At 42.8% G+C, this 14229-nt stretch overlaps 1 protein-coding gene across 1 annotated transcript; it reads right to left on the bottom strand.

Moving 5' to 3' along the window:
- Positions 1-2021: 2021 nt before the first annotated feature.
- LOC116988521 (CD276 antigen-like) lies at positions 2022-12791 on the bottom strand. Its single transcript, XM_033045320.1, has 5 exons — positions 12699-12791; positions 7686-7767; positions 4930-5283; positions 3008-3295; positions 2022-2233 (listed from the first exon to the last, which is right to left on the bottom strand). The coding sequence occupies exons 1-5, from the start codon at positions 12699-12701 to the stop codon at positions 2082-2084; spliced, it is 879 nt and encodes a 292-aa protein (XP_032901211.1). The 5' UTR covers positions 12702-12791; the 3' UTR covers positions 2022-2081.
- Between the last annotated feature and the right edge of the window lie 1438 nt (positions 12792-14229).

The following is a 14229-nucleotide window of genomic DNA, read 5'->3' as shown; positions in this document are numbered from 1 at the left end:
GTCAATACTGATTATAAATTAACTGAAAACATGTTAAAGAAATTTGGATCTTAAAGTCCAAGGTAAATCTCCCAGCTTTAACCATTATTTTGGCAGAACCAAACAGAAATCAAAAGGGATCAGGTTTAAGGAAGCCATGTAGTCATGTAGCATAGCAATGGCCTTCGGCCCACCAAGTCTGCACTAATACTTAAGCACCCTTTTATACTAAACCCATTGCATTCTCCCCATAGATCAATTTCCCCCAAGATTCTACCATGTCAGGATTCCCCCCCCCCCCCCCCACGCCACGGGTACCATGTACTCCCGTGCTTCCTGCTCCATGGTCAGATAGTCGGCAACTAAACCGTCTCCCCCACCTGGTTTACCAGGTGAGGAGGCGACTGTGGACTCCCAGCAGGACCAAAAACAAGACCTGTCAAAGGGCGGATGAGCTTCTACCGAGCCGACGACCATCCACACTTCAGTAGAAGTTGCGATCAATGTCGTACATGGCATTGTAAGGAATGATGATAAAGCACACACACCAAAATCCTATACTTCCAGCGGCGGATGCCCACAGGACCTGGAGGACAGACATGTGTGGTGCGTCCGTCACCGTTCCCATTGGAAACCAGCACCACTGCGTCGCTAATGTTTTCAACAATGATGAATGAATGAAGATTCTACCACTCGTCTATACACTAGGAATAATTTTATCGTGGCCAACTGATCTATCATCCTGTACATTTTCAGGATGTGGATGAACGACCCGGCCACAGAGAGAATGTGCAAATTTCACCAGAGCTCAGGAATGAACTTGGGTCACTGGAGTTGTGAGGCAGCAGCTCTACCAGTTCATTCCGGATCTGATTTACCTGCCCCTCAGAGGCAAATAATTATAACAGCGACACATCTCTCTACAACAGGGTTTCTGTACGTGCTTTGTGATCCTGCATGTATTTGGCATGCCTCGTTAGATTAGGCACATCTATATATCAAGAAGGTTCTCAATGGATCCCACTGTGGATCTGCATGAGGTTTGTTGCTTTCTGTTAATCCTATCATCGGATCATCTTCGTGAATCAAGGTGAAGGGGCTAAGACTGGGAATTTCCCTGCAGGCAAACTAGCCTGGATATTCCCAAAACCTCCAAAGCAGGCAGATGCCAAATGTAGTGGAATGAGAGGATGGGCGGAGGAAGTACTCACAGTAAACTCAGCAATTACTGAGAGTGAGATCAACTCTAGATGACCGCACAAACTCTGGGAGGGAAGTGGTGGAGCCTGTGAAGCCGACATTTGGGTATGTGGAGAGGGGTCACATCATGTTGATTTGTATTTAGAACCACAATATATTATCTTTGTGATCCACGTACATTAAATTGTCGGTTGCGCAATATTTTTCTTTCTGCCATATCTACAGATCGATAGCGGCCATTGAATCCACTCCACTTGTAGTCCTTGTTATTTTAATGCCCTCCTGTTTTCCCCATTTGCTCTCCCTGAGTTTTTTGTTTGAATATTTGCAAAAGTTAGAAACTTCAGAAACATTCAATCTCATGGATAACTCAAGCAGCTTTTAAGCCTCGGTACAGGACCTGCACTGGTCTGAAGGTCAATCTGTGCGTGCAGCTGACCACATGCTGAGAGCGTTGTGCTGGGCAGAGACTGTGCTGTGCATGTCTGATCAGGTGAGAGCTGGAAACCTGTGGAAAGCTGTGTGCTGGAAGTACCAGCATGGTCCAAGGACAGGTGACCAATGATCTTGTAGTCAGTGGAAGATTTGTACTCCTGTTGTCCAGCAACACTCAATGAAGCCCAAAACCCCCTGCTCCAAGTTCCTTACAAATATTGTTATGTATACAATTGACTCGGTGATCATGTCAGAGTCACCAGTGAAGTGTGATAACAAAAAGCACCCAATCCAAATATTCCACCTGATGTAAAACAACCTACAATTATCATTTTCACCTCTGACACAGGAAACAAAAGATTTACAATTGTGTAAGGCTGATAATAAACAACATCAGATTTCCATACTGACTTTTCCAGTACCACAAGGATAAGTAGATGTTAAACATTTTATTCATACTTCCACATTCACACGCTCATTATTTTATCTTGATGCTTGTGTTGCTTGTTTACAGTTAAGCACATATTCAGAATGAGGATTGCTACAATCACCAGTAGAAACAGGCCCAAAACAATCCAAATGTAACTGGAACCAACTTTTTCCTGTGCTCCCATCCTCTCTGAAATTGAAACACATATAAATGTGAAATAATCAATCATGCTAGGTCATGTTTTAAAACATCAGAGCAACTTCAAATGGGATTGTCAAAGTTTCCCACACACCTTCTCTTGCTACTTACAGAAGGAGACTTGAAACCCTATAAAAACAACGGCACTGGCTTCTTAGTCATAGAGTGATACAGTATGAAAACAGGCCCTTTGGCCCAATTTGCCCACACCGGCCAACATGTCCCATCTACACTAGTCCCACCTGCCTGCTCTTGGTCCATATCCCTCCAAACCTGTCCTACCCATGTACTTGCCTAACTTTCTTAAACGTTGGGATAGTCCCAGCCTCAACTACCTCCTCTGGCAGCTTGTTCCATACACCCACCACCCTTATCAAGATATAATTCTGCAAAAACCCACCAAAAGTGATTAATGCTGCAGTCTTTGAAAGAAATCCACATTGTACGATTAAAACCAATTTTGCAAATGTACGGCCCTTGCCTTAAGTCCCACCCAATGGGAGTGTACATCGAGGAATGTATATATTTTCACCACTGATCGTGACAAAATATCAAAAGATATGTTGGGCTCTGCCCCGATAGTATTCTGTCCATTAAATGCTACAAACAGGAAATTATGAAGAATGAGCCATAATATCTTGCAAAGTGCCGTGCTGGTGTACATGAGTCTGGAAGTGAATAGATTGACCATTCCCATATTCTTTGTCAAATTCACTGAAAATTCAAAAGAGAAAAACTAATTGTGGAGCAAAAGAAATAACTCACGTGGAATAAAGAGGTTGAATTTCCTGATGATAGTCTGATTGACAAGATGGTTGTGTATTTTAACGATATGGTTACAATATGTCTCTGTGTTAGCAACTTCAAGACTACTTTGGAGTGAGTAAAGACCATCTTCAGTTTCAGCAAAGAAAACTTCAGGCTCAAAGAGCGTGTTATTATCTTCTGCACATTGCCAGAAAACAGATGCTTTAGGATAACCTCGAGATGTTAGAACAAAGGTCACACTGGATGACTGGAGTTTGACCAGCAGTTCCGGCTCCTTGTAGTAAGCTGCAAGTTATAACATAGGTTTGATTAGATTACCCAAACAAAAAGTACTTTATTTTGTTTTAAATAGCTTCTGTAAGTTTCTGTATGTTTTCAGACGTAGCTGAACATGTTGGAAATATCACCATGTTACACAAGGAGGAACCGGTTATCCTGTAATTACTGCCAACCAGAATTGACTCAGTTCTTGGAATACTTCTAAGTATAAACACAGGAGGCTTTTGTTAACGCATGGAATATGTAGCATGGAGTCTAGTCAGGTAAAGAACACTAAATCAACTATGAAAATAAGCTGGTGAGAAATTTAAAAAGAGACAGAAGGAGTTTCTAATCTAAATGGACCTAAAAAAAGTGCATGGCTAAGGTATTCTCCTGGGGGGCGAAAACTTGGGAAATCATAATAAAGAATAAAGAAACCAGACACAGTGAACAAATATATTGGATGTGTTTACAGTTTCCAAAAAGCATCAATAATAATAAAAAATAAGGGGCTAAAGGGAGGGAAGAATATAAGACAGTCATGATCTCATGAGATAAGTAGTAGACAAACTAATAAGATTAAGGTCTGGACTTGATGGGCAGCACTCTAGGATTTTAAAGTGGTTGAAGTCAATGCTTTGGTTATGATCATTGAAAATGTCCTGGATTCCAAAAGTAAGTAAGTAAGTACATTTTATTTATATAGCACGTTTAAATCAACTCGCGTTGAAACCAAAGTGCTTTACATAAAATAAATAATTAAGTTTACGTACATCCATAGAAAAATTAAAAATAAGAAAAATGACACAACACATTATAGAATTCAACATGAACGTCCCCCCACAACAAAATCAAAAATTTCCACTGTGGGGAAAGGCACATGTTCCAACATGTTCCAACATGTTCCACTGGGGGGAAAAGTGTTTGTGTGGATTCGGAAAGTGTAAATATAAGAACCCTAATCAAGAAAGTGGGAAGACTAAGCAAGAAGCAAACGCCAGTTAGTCTAATAACTGCCAAATGCTGGAATCTATTATAAAAGAAGTAACAGCAGCACATTTAGAAAATCAGGATGCCACCAAGTAAAATAGATACGTTTAAATGAAAGAGAGAGGGAATGCAGGGGTTACTTGAAATTAGAGAAATCAATGTTCATACCGCTGGGTTGTGAGTTGCCCAAGCAAAATATGAGATGCTGTTCCTCCAATTTGCTTGTGGCCACACTCTGACAGTGGAGGAGGTCCAGGACAGAAAGGTCAGTATTAGAATGGGAAGGGGAGCTAAAATGTTTGAAAACCGGGGGATGGTGTAGGCAAAGGCAGACTGAGCGTAACTGTTCAGCCAAACGATCGCCCAGTCTGCCCTTGGTCTTGCCGATATATAGGAGCATACACTGATAACAACAGATACAGTAGATGAGGATGGAGGAGGTGCAAGTGAACGTCTGCCTAAACTGAAAGGACTGTCGGGGACCCTGGATGGAGTCGAGGGAGGAGGTTTCAGGACAGGTGTTGCATCTCCTGCGGTTGCAGGGGTAAGTACTTTGACTTGGATTTTTATATGTATTAACTTTGTGAAGAAACATTTATTGTGATCAAAATTATTTGCATCTATTACACATTTTCCCCAAAAAGACGAACAATAAGAAGACAGCTTACCTGCAACTGTCAATGACACTGTTCCTTTGGCACTTCCCATTGTACTGCTGACATAACACATGTACTGACCAGCATCCTCAACTCTCAGTCCGTCCAACTGCAGTGAAACATTGCCATTTTTGAATTCCCCTGGAAATAGACTTGTTCTGCCTGAATACTGTTTACTCTGTTGACCAAGCTGATCTTTGCCATAATGATAACTGTGCACCACCTCGTTGTTTTCAGTGCGTTGCCAATTAATTACAAAATGTTCAAGTGAGAAGTCACCGGTAGCATTAAAACGGCATCCAAGGACGATACTGTGACTGTGGATACCGAGTAAAGCAGTCTTCGGTACAGTGACATCAAATGCATCTGGAAAAAATGATTTTCAAAAAATCTTGTAACATTTTTGCAGCCTGTTGTTTACATATTTTATGATAGTTAGGGAGGGTTGCAGGTTCACAATTCAACTCTTTGAGTGGAAAGCTCCTTCCAGGACCCCACACCAGCCACATCATAGTAAACTCTGCACTATAACTGTCCAATGAAGATGCAAATCACTCAGGCAGCAATTTCAGTTATGTTTGATGCATAGTTTACCTGGTGAAAACTGGGGTCAACATATTTCTTTATACATGAAGGATGAATGCTTTGATCATGCTTGCAAGGATGTTTACTCGTCTGCAGTATGCCTGATTACAAGATGGTGCAAAAATACATCAGCCAGCTCTGGTATCTTGCATCACTCCAAAGTACCAGTGTGAAGCAGATACTCGCAATATATGAAAAAATGTGTTAGACATACGAAGGCCACTCAAGGTTTAAGGGTACAGTTTCAGATTTAGTTCAGTCAGAGGTGCATACGCACTTCAGCATCAACTTACACAATGTTTAAAATTTGGCTGGAGTTGGTAGTCAATATCATCAGGCATGGATCAAGGTTTCAGTTTGAGCTATGTAATTAGGAAATCATCAGATACAATAGTCCCAAAGGGTTACGGATCTTTGAAGATGCTGATTTTGTTTATTACACGTGGTTAGCCAAATTAAAATGAGACAAATTAGCATTTATAAAAGAAATGGAGCAATTAATGCGTTGACAAAGTCATTCAAAAGTTACAGTACTGTTATTCAAAAATCTTAAGACCAATGTTAAATGGTCAACACAGAGTAAATCCAGAACTGACTCAGATTCATTGTATAGTCCTGCTGAGATTTACAATATCAGGCAGTAGTGGGGACTAAGTAAATGGAGAAAGTGAACCACAAACACAGAAATAGTAGGATTTTAATTTACCGTTTAAAAGATTAATCTGTAATTTTATCAGTTTAAAAAAAATAAACTGTTCGATAGTAAAGATGTAGGCTTGTAAAATCAAAATGTCCTGAAAGCCAACTGAATATAAATTGTGAACAATTGCTGTGATTGGTTTCATCAATGTAAGTTTACTGTATGTTGGGCTGTGATAATTTCCAAACATTTAAGGTTCAAATTCCAGGTGACAATTCTCCTCTGACAAAGCACTACACCAGCCTCTGTTAAAAAAACAAAACACATGAGCATCCTTTGATGGAGTTGCAAAAAACCTGGATATCTGAAATAAAAAGAAAAAGTGCTGGAAGCACTCCCAGAATGCATCACAGCTTAGATACCTATCATCTTTATTAATGATCTGGATGAAAATGTAGTTGGCATGGTTAGTAAGTTTGTGGATGACACTAAAATGGGTGATATAATAGACAATGAAGAAAGTTATTTCAAATTACAACAGGGTCTAGATTATCTGGGAGACTGAGCCAAGATTTGGGAGGTGGAATTTAACACAAACAAGTTAAAAGTTTCACATTTTGAGATGTTAAACCAGGGCAATACTTGCACAGTACATGGCAGGGCCCTGGAGATTCTTGTAGAACAGAGAGACTTTGGGGTACCAGTACATTATTCCCTGAATATGGCAACACAGGTAGACAGGGTCGTGAAGAAGGCATCTGACACACCTATATTAATTGGTTAGGGCATTAAGTACAAGAGTTGGGACAACTGCACAAGACATTGGTGGGATCACACTTATATTCTTGTGTGGTGTTATGGCCATCTAGCTGTACAAAGAATATCACTAAGCTAGAAAGGGTGCTGAGAAGGTTCACAACGATAATATTGGGACTTGAGAACTTGAGTTATAAGAAGAGGCTGGAGAGTCTGGGACTTTTTCCCCTGGGGCTTAGAAGGCTGAGGGGTGAGCGGTACACAGAATCATGGGATGCTTGGATAAAGTGAATGGTCACATTATTTTTGTCCAAGAATGGGGGACTATGAAATTGGAGGACATAGATTTAAGGTGGGAGGGTAATGGATATAAAGGGGACCTGTGTGGCAATATTTCCACAGAGGGTGGTAGATATGTGAACAAGCTGCTGGAGGAAGTGGTGGAGGTGGGTACAATTCTACAAGTTTAAAAGACATTTGGACAGATACATGGATAGAAAATGTATGGTGGGAGGTGGGTTAAATCTAGACAAATGGGACCAGCAATGGTAGACATCTTGGTTGGCATTGATGAGTTGGGTCAAATGGCCTGTTTCTATGCTGCATAACTCTGACATTCAGCAGTATCTAAGGAAAGGTTGAAGATATTTCATGTTTTCAATAGGAAACTAACTTTGTTTCACTTTCCACAGATGCTCTTTGACCAACTGAATATTTCTGGCAATTTCTGTGTTCTTTTTATAAAGGCTATTGTTTAAATATTAAATAAATGTTAAATTCGACTTACCAGAAACAAATGCATGTCGCCACAGAATTAAAATGTGAAACGTGAATTTCATTCCATTATGTGATCCCAGGACATTAGATGCCTAGAAAATAATTACATTTGCAATTAATAGTAAATCAAGTACTTTTCCACCTCTGAATAAAAAGTTGGTAATAGCTCCCGTGGTATCAGATATCATAGAACATGCCTCCTCGGGGAAGGGAGTTTAAGTTTTGGTTTAGTTTAGTTTAGAGATAGAGCATGGAAGCAGGTCCTTTGGCCCATCAAGTCCACGCTGACTATTGGCCACCTGTTCACACTGGTTCCATGTTATCCCGCTTTTTTTTCCGCTCCCTACAGATTCAGGCAATTTAGAGAGGCCAATTAATCTATACACCCACATGTTTTTGGGATGTGGGAGGAAACTCACACAATCACAAATAGAACATGCAAACTCTATACCAACAGCACCCGAGGTCAGGATCAAACCCAGGTCTCTGGTGCTGTGAGGCCGCAGTTCTACCAGCTGCGCTACTGTGCCGCCCTTTGTGATTAAGAAGAACTGTATTTAAGTCAAGTCAAGTCAAGTTTATTTGTCACATACAAATACGAGATGTGCAGTGAAATGAAAGTGGCAATGCTCGCGGACTTTGTGCAAAAAGACAAACAACCAAACAACCAAACAAACTATAAACACAATCATAACACACATATACCTTTACATAATAAATAATGGAAGGAAAAACGTTCAGTAAAGTTAGTCCCTGGTGAGATAGGCGTTTACAGTCCGAATGGCCTCTGGGAAGAAACTCCTTCTCAACCTCTCTGTTCTCACCGCATGGCAACGGAGGCGTTTGCCTGACCGTAGCAGCTGGAACAGTCCGTTGCAGGGGTGGAAGGAGTCTCTCATGATATTGTTGGCTCTGGAGTTGCACCTCCTGATGTATAATTCCTGCAGGGGGGCAAGTGAAGTTCCCATAGTGCGTTCGGCCGAACGCACTACTCTCTGCAGAGCCTTCTTGTCCTTGGCAGAGCAATTCCCAAACCAGGTCGTAATGTTCCCGGACAAGATGCTTTCCACCGCCGCTGCATAGAAGCACTGGAGGATCCTCGGAGACACTCTGAATTTCCTCAATTGCCTGAGGTGGTAAAGGCGCTGCCTTGCCTTACTCACGAGTGCTGAGGCGTGTGATGCCTATGTCATATCCTCGGAGATGTGGACTCCCAGATATTTAAAACAGTTCACCCTATCCACAGGATCCCCATTTATCCTCAATGGAGTGTACGTCCTCGGAAGATGTGCCCTCCTAAAGTCCATGATCAACTCCTTCGTTTTTTTGATGTTCAAGAGGAGGCTGTTATCCTGGCACCAGAGTGCTAGATCAGCCACCTCCTCCCGGTAGGCCTTCTCGTCGTTGTCTGAGATCAGGCCTACCAGTGTCATCAGCAAACTTAATTATTGAGTTGGAGCTGAACCTAGCCATACAGTCATGTGTGTACAGGGAGTAAAATAGGGGACTGAGGACGCAACCCTGGGGCGATCCTGTGATCAAGGTGAGGGACTTCGATGTATTCGCTCCCATCTTGACTACCTGGGGCCTGGCGGTGAGAAAGTCCAGGACCCAGGCACACCGGGAGGTGTTGAGTCCCAATTCCATTAGCTTCCCGGCCAGTCTGGTGGGGACTATCGTGTTGAAGGCTGAACTGTAGTCTATGAACAGCATCCTCACGTAGCCCCCCTTCTGGCTGTCCAGATGGGAGAGAGCGGTGTGCAAGACCTGGGAGACCGCATCGTCCGTGGATCTGTTCGGACGGTATGCGAACTGCAACGGGTCCATGTTCCGAGGGAGGAAGGCGCAGATGTGTTTCTTCACCAGCCTCTGAAAGCATTTCATGACTACCGAGGTAAGGGCCACCGGACGGTAGTCATTGAGACAGGCTGGGGAGGCATTTTTTGGTACTGGTACAATGATGGATTTTTTGAAGCAGGCAGGGACCACTGACTTGTCCAGGGAGAGGTTGAATAATGTAGTGAGCACTGGAGCTAGCTGCATAGCACAAGACTTGAGTACTCGCCCTGAGATGCCATCGGGGCCTGCAGCTTTCCTCGTGTTCACCCATGTCAGAGCCCTCCTCACGTCGTGCTCGGACAGCGAGAATGTGTGCACATTCCTCCCTTCAGCTTCGGTAGCCAGCCCACTGGCGGTATTGTCGATAGTCGGCAGACCTGGGGTGGTGTTGCCCCTCTCGAAACGAGTGTAAAAGGAGTTCAGGTCATCAGCTAGGGAGGTGCCGGCACTTGCGGATGAGGGAGGGGTGCTCCGGTAGTTGGTTACAATCCGTAACCCCTGCCACAGGCTTCTGGTGTCCTGCTGCTCCATCTGTAACTCCATCTTGTCTCTGTACCTCCTCTTTGCGTACTTCACCGCCCTTCGCAGTCGGTAGGACTCTGCCTTGTAGACGTCCATGTTTCCTGATGCCAGGCCCGAGTTGTAGGCAGCGGTGCGAGCATTCAGGGCCACATGGACAGACCTGTCTACCCAGGGTTTTTGGTTCAGAAAGGTGCTTACCCTTACCGTGGGGACGATGTTGTCGGTTACTGTTGCGATAAAGTCCGTGACTGCTTCCGCGAACTCACTGACGTCACTGGAACTTGCTTCGAACATATTCCAGTCGACATCACTCAGTGCATCTTGGAGCATGGCCTCTGACTGGTCGGACCATCGCTTTACGTCCCTCGTCTCTACCGCTTCCCGAACTATCCTCTGTTTATACTCCGGCAACAGGAAAATGGCAGCGTGGTCAGATTTTCCTAGGGGAGGGAGTGAAACGGCCTTGTAGCCTTTCCTGAACGGCGTGTAGCAGTGGTCCAAAGTTCTCTCCCCCCTGGTGGCACACGTGATGTGTTGGTAGAAGTTCGGCATGACCTTCTTGAGATTTGATTTATTAAAATCTCCAGCCACCACCATAGCTGCATCCGGGTACTTGTTTTAAGGCTTTAAGGCCACACCTTAACTTTCTATCCTGACCAAGTGTTCTTGTAAACAAGCAAAATCATTTACATCGGTAAAGTATTTCAGGGGTGGCACAGCGGGTAGAGTTGCTGCCTTGCAGCAATTGCAGCGGCAGAGACCCGGGTTCGATCCTGACTACGGGTGCTACTTGCACAGAGTTTATACATTCTTCCCGTGACCCGCGAGGGTTTTCTCCGAGATCTTCGGTTTCCTCCCACACTCTAAATACGTACAGATTTGTAGGTTAATTGGCTTGGTATAAATGTAAAATTGTCCCTAGTGTGTGTAGAATAGTGTTAATGTGCGAAGATCGCTGGTTGGTGCGGTCTCGGTGGGCCGAAGGGCCTGTTCCCGCGCTGTATCTCGAAACGAAACTAAACTAAACTAAACCAAAATAAAACGAATAAATTGTGGTAAGAATAGAATTCCCAGAATTAGAGTTACTGGCAAAGGGAGTTGGACTGGAATCATTCATTACAGTATAGACCTTGGCACAGATTCACATCATGTATCAGCCAGAAGGTATGTAAAGCTGTTGCATTGCAATGAAAAAAAAGACTTATCTGGTACCTAACCCTAACATGTAGAAACAAAGAATTACAGATGCTTGTTTATACCACAGATAGGCACAAAGTGCTGGAGTAACTCAGTGGGTCAGGCAGCATTACTCAGGGTGATGTTTTGGGTCGGGACTCTTCTTCAGACCCGAATTCAGAACCTCATTTTAGCTGCTGCGTTAACAAATTCTATCTTGGCTACAAACCATATAGGCTATTTTCCCCTAATTTAAATTGCACTCATAAAATTAGAATGTTATGCATTCATTATACTGAAGCAATTAATACAGCACTTTGCGACTATCGGCAGACTAATTTCTTCCATGCAAAGTTCTAACAGTCTAACTTATTGTCTGATCCACAAACTTACTCAGTCCTGTCTAAAAATTATGTCCTGAGTGAACATTCACTGTGTTAGAGGGTAGAGACAAACATTTTAATTATCTTTCATTTACTCTTAAAGACACTGGAAATAATGTGTAATTTAAATTAAATGACTAGAATAATTTACAAACAGCTCACAGGACCAGTTGGCATGCTACACAATGCCATACCTGCACAAACTGGAACCTTCTGCGTTAAAATGTAGCACACAAAGCAGTTCATGAAGAAATGCAGTTCACACTCAATATTACGCATGCCACATATATTAATAACAAAAGACAAAAACGAAAACAACTTCCAAAATAAGTGTTCAGTCTCATTGCAGTCTTGAGTCAATGGACTGTTCTTTCAAATTTGTCCTTATTGATCTTGGCTCATTGAATTGTGATGTTCTCACTCATCACGTTAAATGGTACACCCTCCTTTGTATCCATAGCTACCTCCATCTAGCATGGACGTATAACACGCAGACAAACCACACATCAGGATTCAGTGCGCATACAGTACATCCAAGCACACTGTTGGTGATCACTCAAAAGTGGAGTATGGGTCCTTTCTGTGGGTCTTGAGGTGGCTGAAGCCAATTATTTCAGGTGGACAGCTATGCGCGACATATTTTAACATGGGGAGTGGTGTAGGGGACAGCCACCATAAGGTGCTTGACAGAGACAGACCGGGTCCAACATCATGGACTGCACAACAGTTGAGAATCACTCCCTGCTGCAGCCTTCCGCTTGCTGGCCAGCTACCATCCCCTGCCTATTTCACCATCAAGGTCTTCTTAGACCATGCTTTCTAAGAATCTCCCCCCCCCTCTCGATCTGCCCTGCTGTGGGTGATCCTGTCTGGAGCATAGCTCCGAATGATACAGCTCTCAGGAAAGATCCCAAGCTTCTCCTTGAAGCTCACATTATGCGCACACACACCAAGTGTACAGCAAACACACATCACATGCCGTACAACAGGCAGCACATAAAACATAACATTCACACACAAAATGAAAAGCATTTCTTCCACTCTTCAGTCCGTTTCCAAGTTTGCAGCACAGAGTATTTAACAATATGAAAAAGAAACCTTACCATTTAACTATTCGCTCAGCAACTTTGTGGTTCTGTCTTTCCTCTCCTGTGCACTGACTGAAAATGTGTTCAATCCACATTCTGACAGTTTTATTTATTGGGACTCGCCAAAGGATATTGCGTTGCGGTTGCCATGGCGACAGTTGTAATCCTTCATGTATAAAGCAGTCCTTGTATTTGCTTCCGGATAAACTGTTTCCTTGGTGAAATAACACTGCACAGCATATAGGGTAGAGGCAATTGCTTGGTTCAAGAGTCAAGAAAGTTCTATTGTCCTTTGTCCCAAAACAGAACAAAGAAATTCTCACTTGCAGCAGCACAACAAATATGTAACAACAGTACTCTGCAAAACCCATATTAAACAACAGAAAAAAAATCAGAATATATAATACAAACATACAATAGCAAACAAACAAACAAACAAAGCAAGGATGAAAATAATGCCCCCAAATCTGCGTAGTTCGGAGATTATTTGAAGGTTGTAGTGTTTAATAGCCTGATAGCTATTCTGAAATATTCACAAACTTCACATACTTCAAACTTTATTTTCAAAGACTTGTATTGATACCTGCAGGAGGCAGCAAATAAACTGTACCTATATTAACAAGGCTGGGTGACTGTTCAGAAAAGGCTGTTTGTGCGCCGTACACGTCAAGAAATTGACCAATATTTACATTTCAGCATTTCTTACTGAACTAACTAACTGTGCAACAGATTTCCAAAGAACAAGCTGTGAAAAGAAGGATGTACGGGGAGGGCCAACATGTATTTGTCAAGAAACAGCAAATAAAGATGAAACACCACCTATCTATGTTCTCCGGGATGCTGCCTGAGCCGAGTTACTCCGGGACTACACATTTGAACCAACCCTTTTCTTCCGTGATGCCCTCTGGTCTTGACAGTCCACATACCCTGATGTTCATAGTAAAGTAACAAATTTGACTCCAAAGGGTTGGATTCATCTTCATGCATTTGAAAATGATAATGCTTACGAGACTAAGTGGGACCCGTTGGGTCCCAGGTTCACACGGGAGGGCTAGTCCCCCAACGCAATATTCCACTTCTCCACCAATTCCAATATTGGTGGCCAGTGCGGGGTTCTGCAGCGCTAGCATGGGTGTTGTGGGTCAAGTTAAATCAAGCACAGTGAGTGCAGGGCCAGCCAACAATACAATTCATTTGCTTTAATTTCAGGTGAGGTCAAGCAAACCAAAAGCACAGGGCAGGCCAAACAACTCATTTCATTTCATTAAGGGCTAACAAATCATTTATTGCAAGCACATTAATGGTTAACAAATCATCATTCATTGCAAGCACATTGCTGGCTAACAAATCATTTATTGCAAGCACATTAAGCAAGCAAGATTGTTAAGGGCTTGGAAAGATTGTTAAGGGTTTGGACATGCTAGAGGCAGGAAATATGTTCCCGATGTTGGGGGAGACCAGAACCAGGGGCCACAGTTTAAGAATAAGGAGTAAGCCATTTAGAACGGAGACAAGGAAACACTTTTTCTCACAGAGAGTGGTGAGT

The sequence above is a fragment of the Amblyraja radiata genome, chromosome 27, assembly GCF_010909765.2.
Source record: "Amblyraja radiata isolate CabotCenter1 chromosome 27, sAmbRad1.1.pri, whole genome shotgun sequence".
NCBI classification, from domain to species: domain Eukaryota; kingdom Metazoa; phylum Chordata; class Chondrichthyes; order Rajiformes; family Rajidae; genus Amblyraja; species Amblyraja radiata.
This window is presented reverse-complemented; position numbering and strand designations above follow the sequence as displayed.

Coding starts and splice junctions, on each gene's coding strand:
- LOC116988521 (XM_033045320.1), bottom strand. Junction 3,296..4,929: donor AGTGTCATTGACAGTTGCAG/GTAAGCTGTCTT, acceptor TATAACTTGCAG/CTTACTACAAGGAGCCGGAA. Junction 2,234..3,007: donor ATTCAACCTCTTTATTCCAC/GTGAGTTATTTC, acceptor TTTCAATTTCAG/AGAGGATGGGAGCACAGGAA.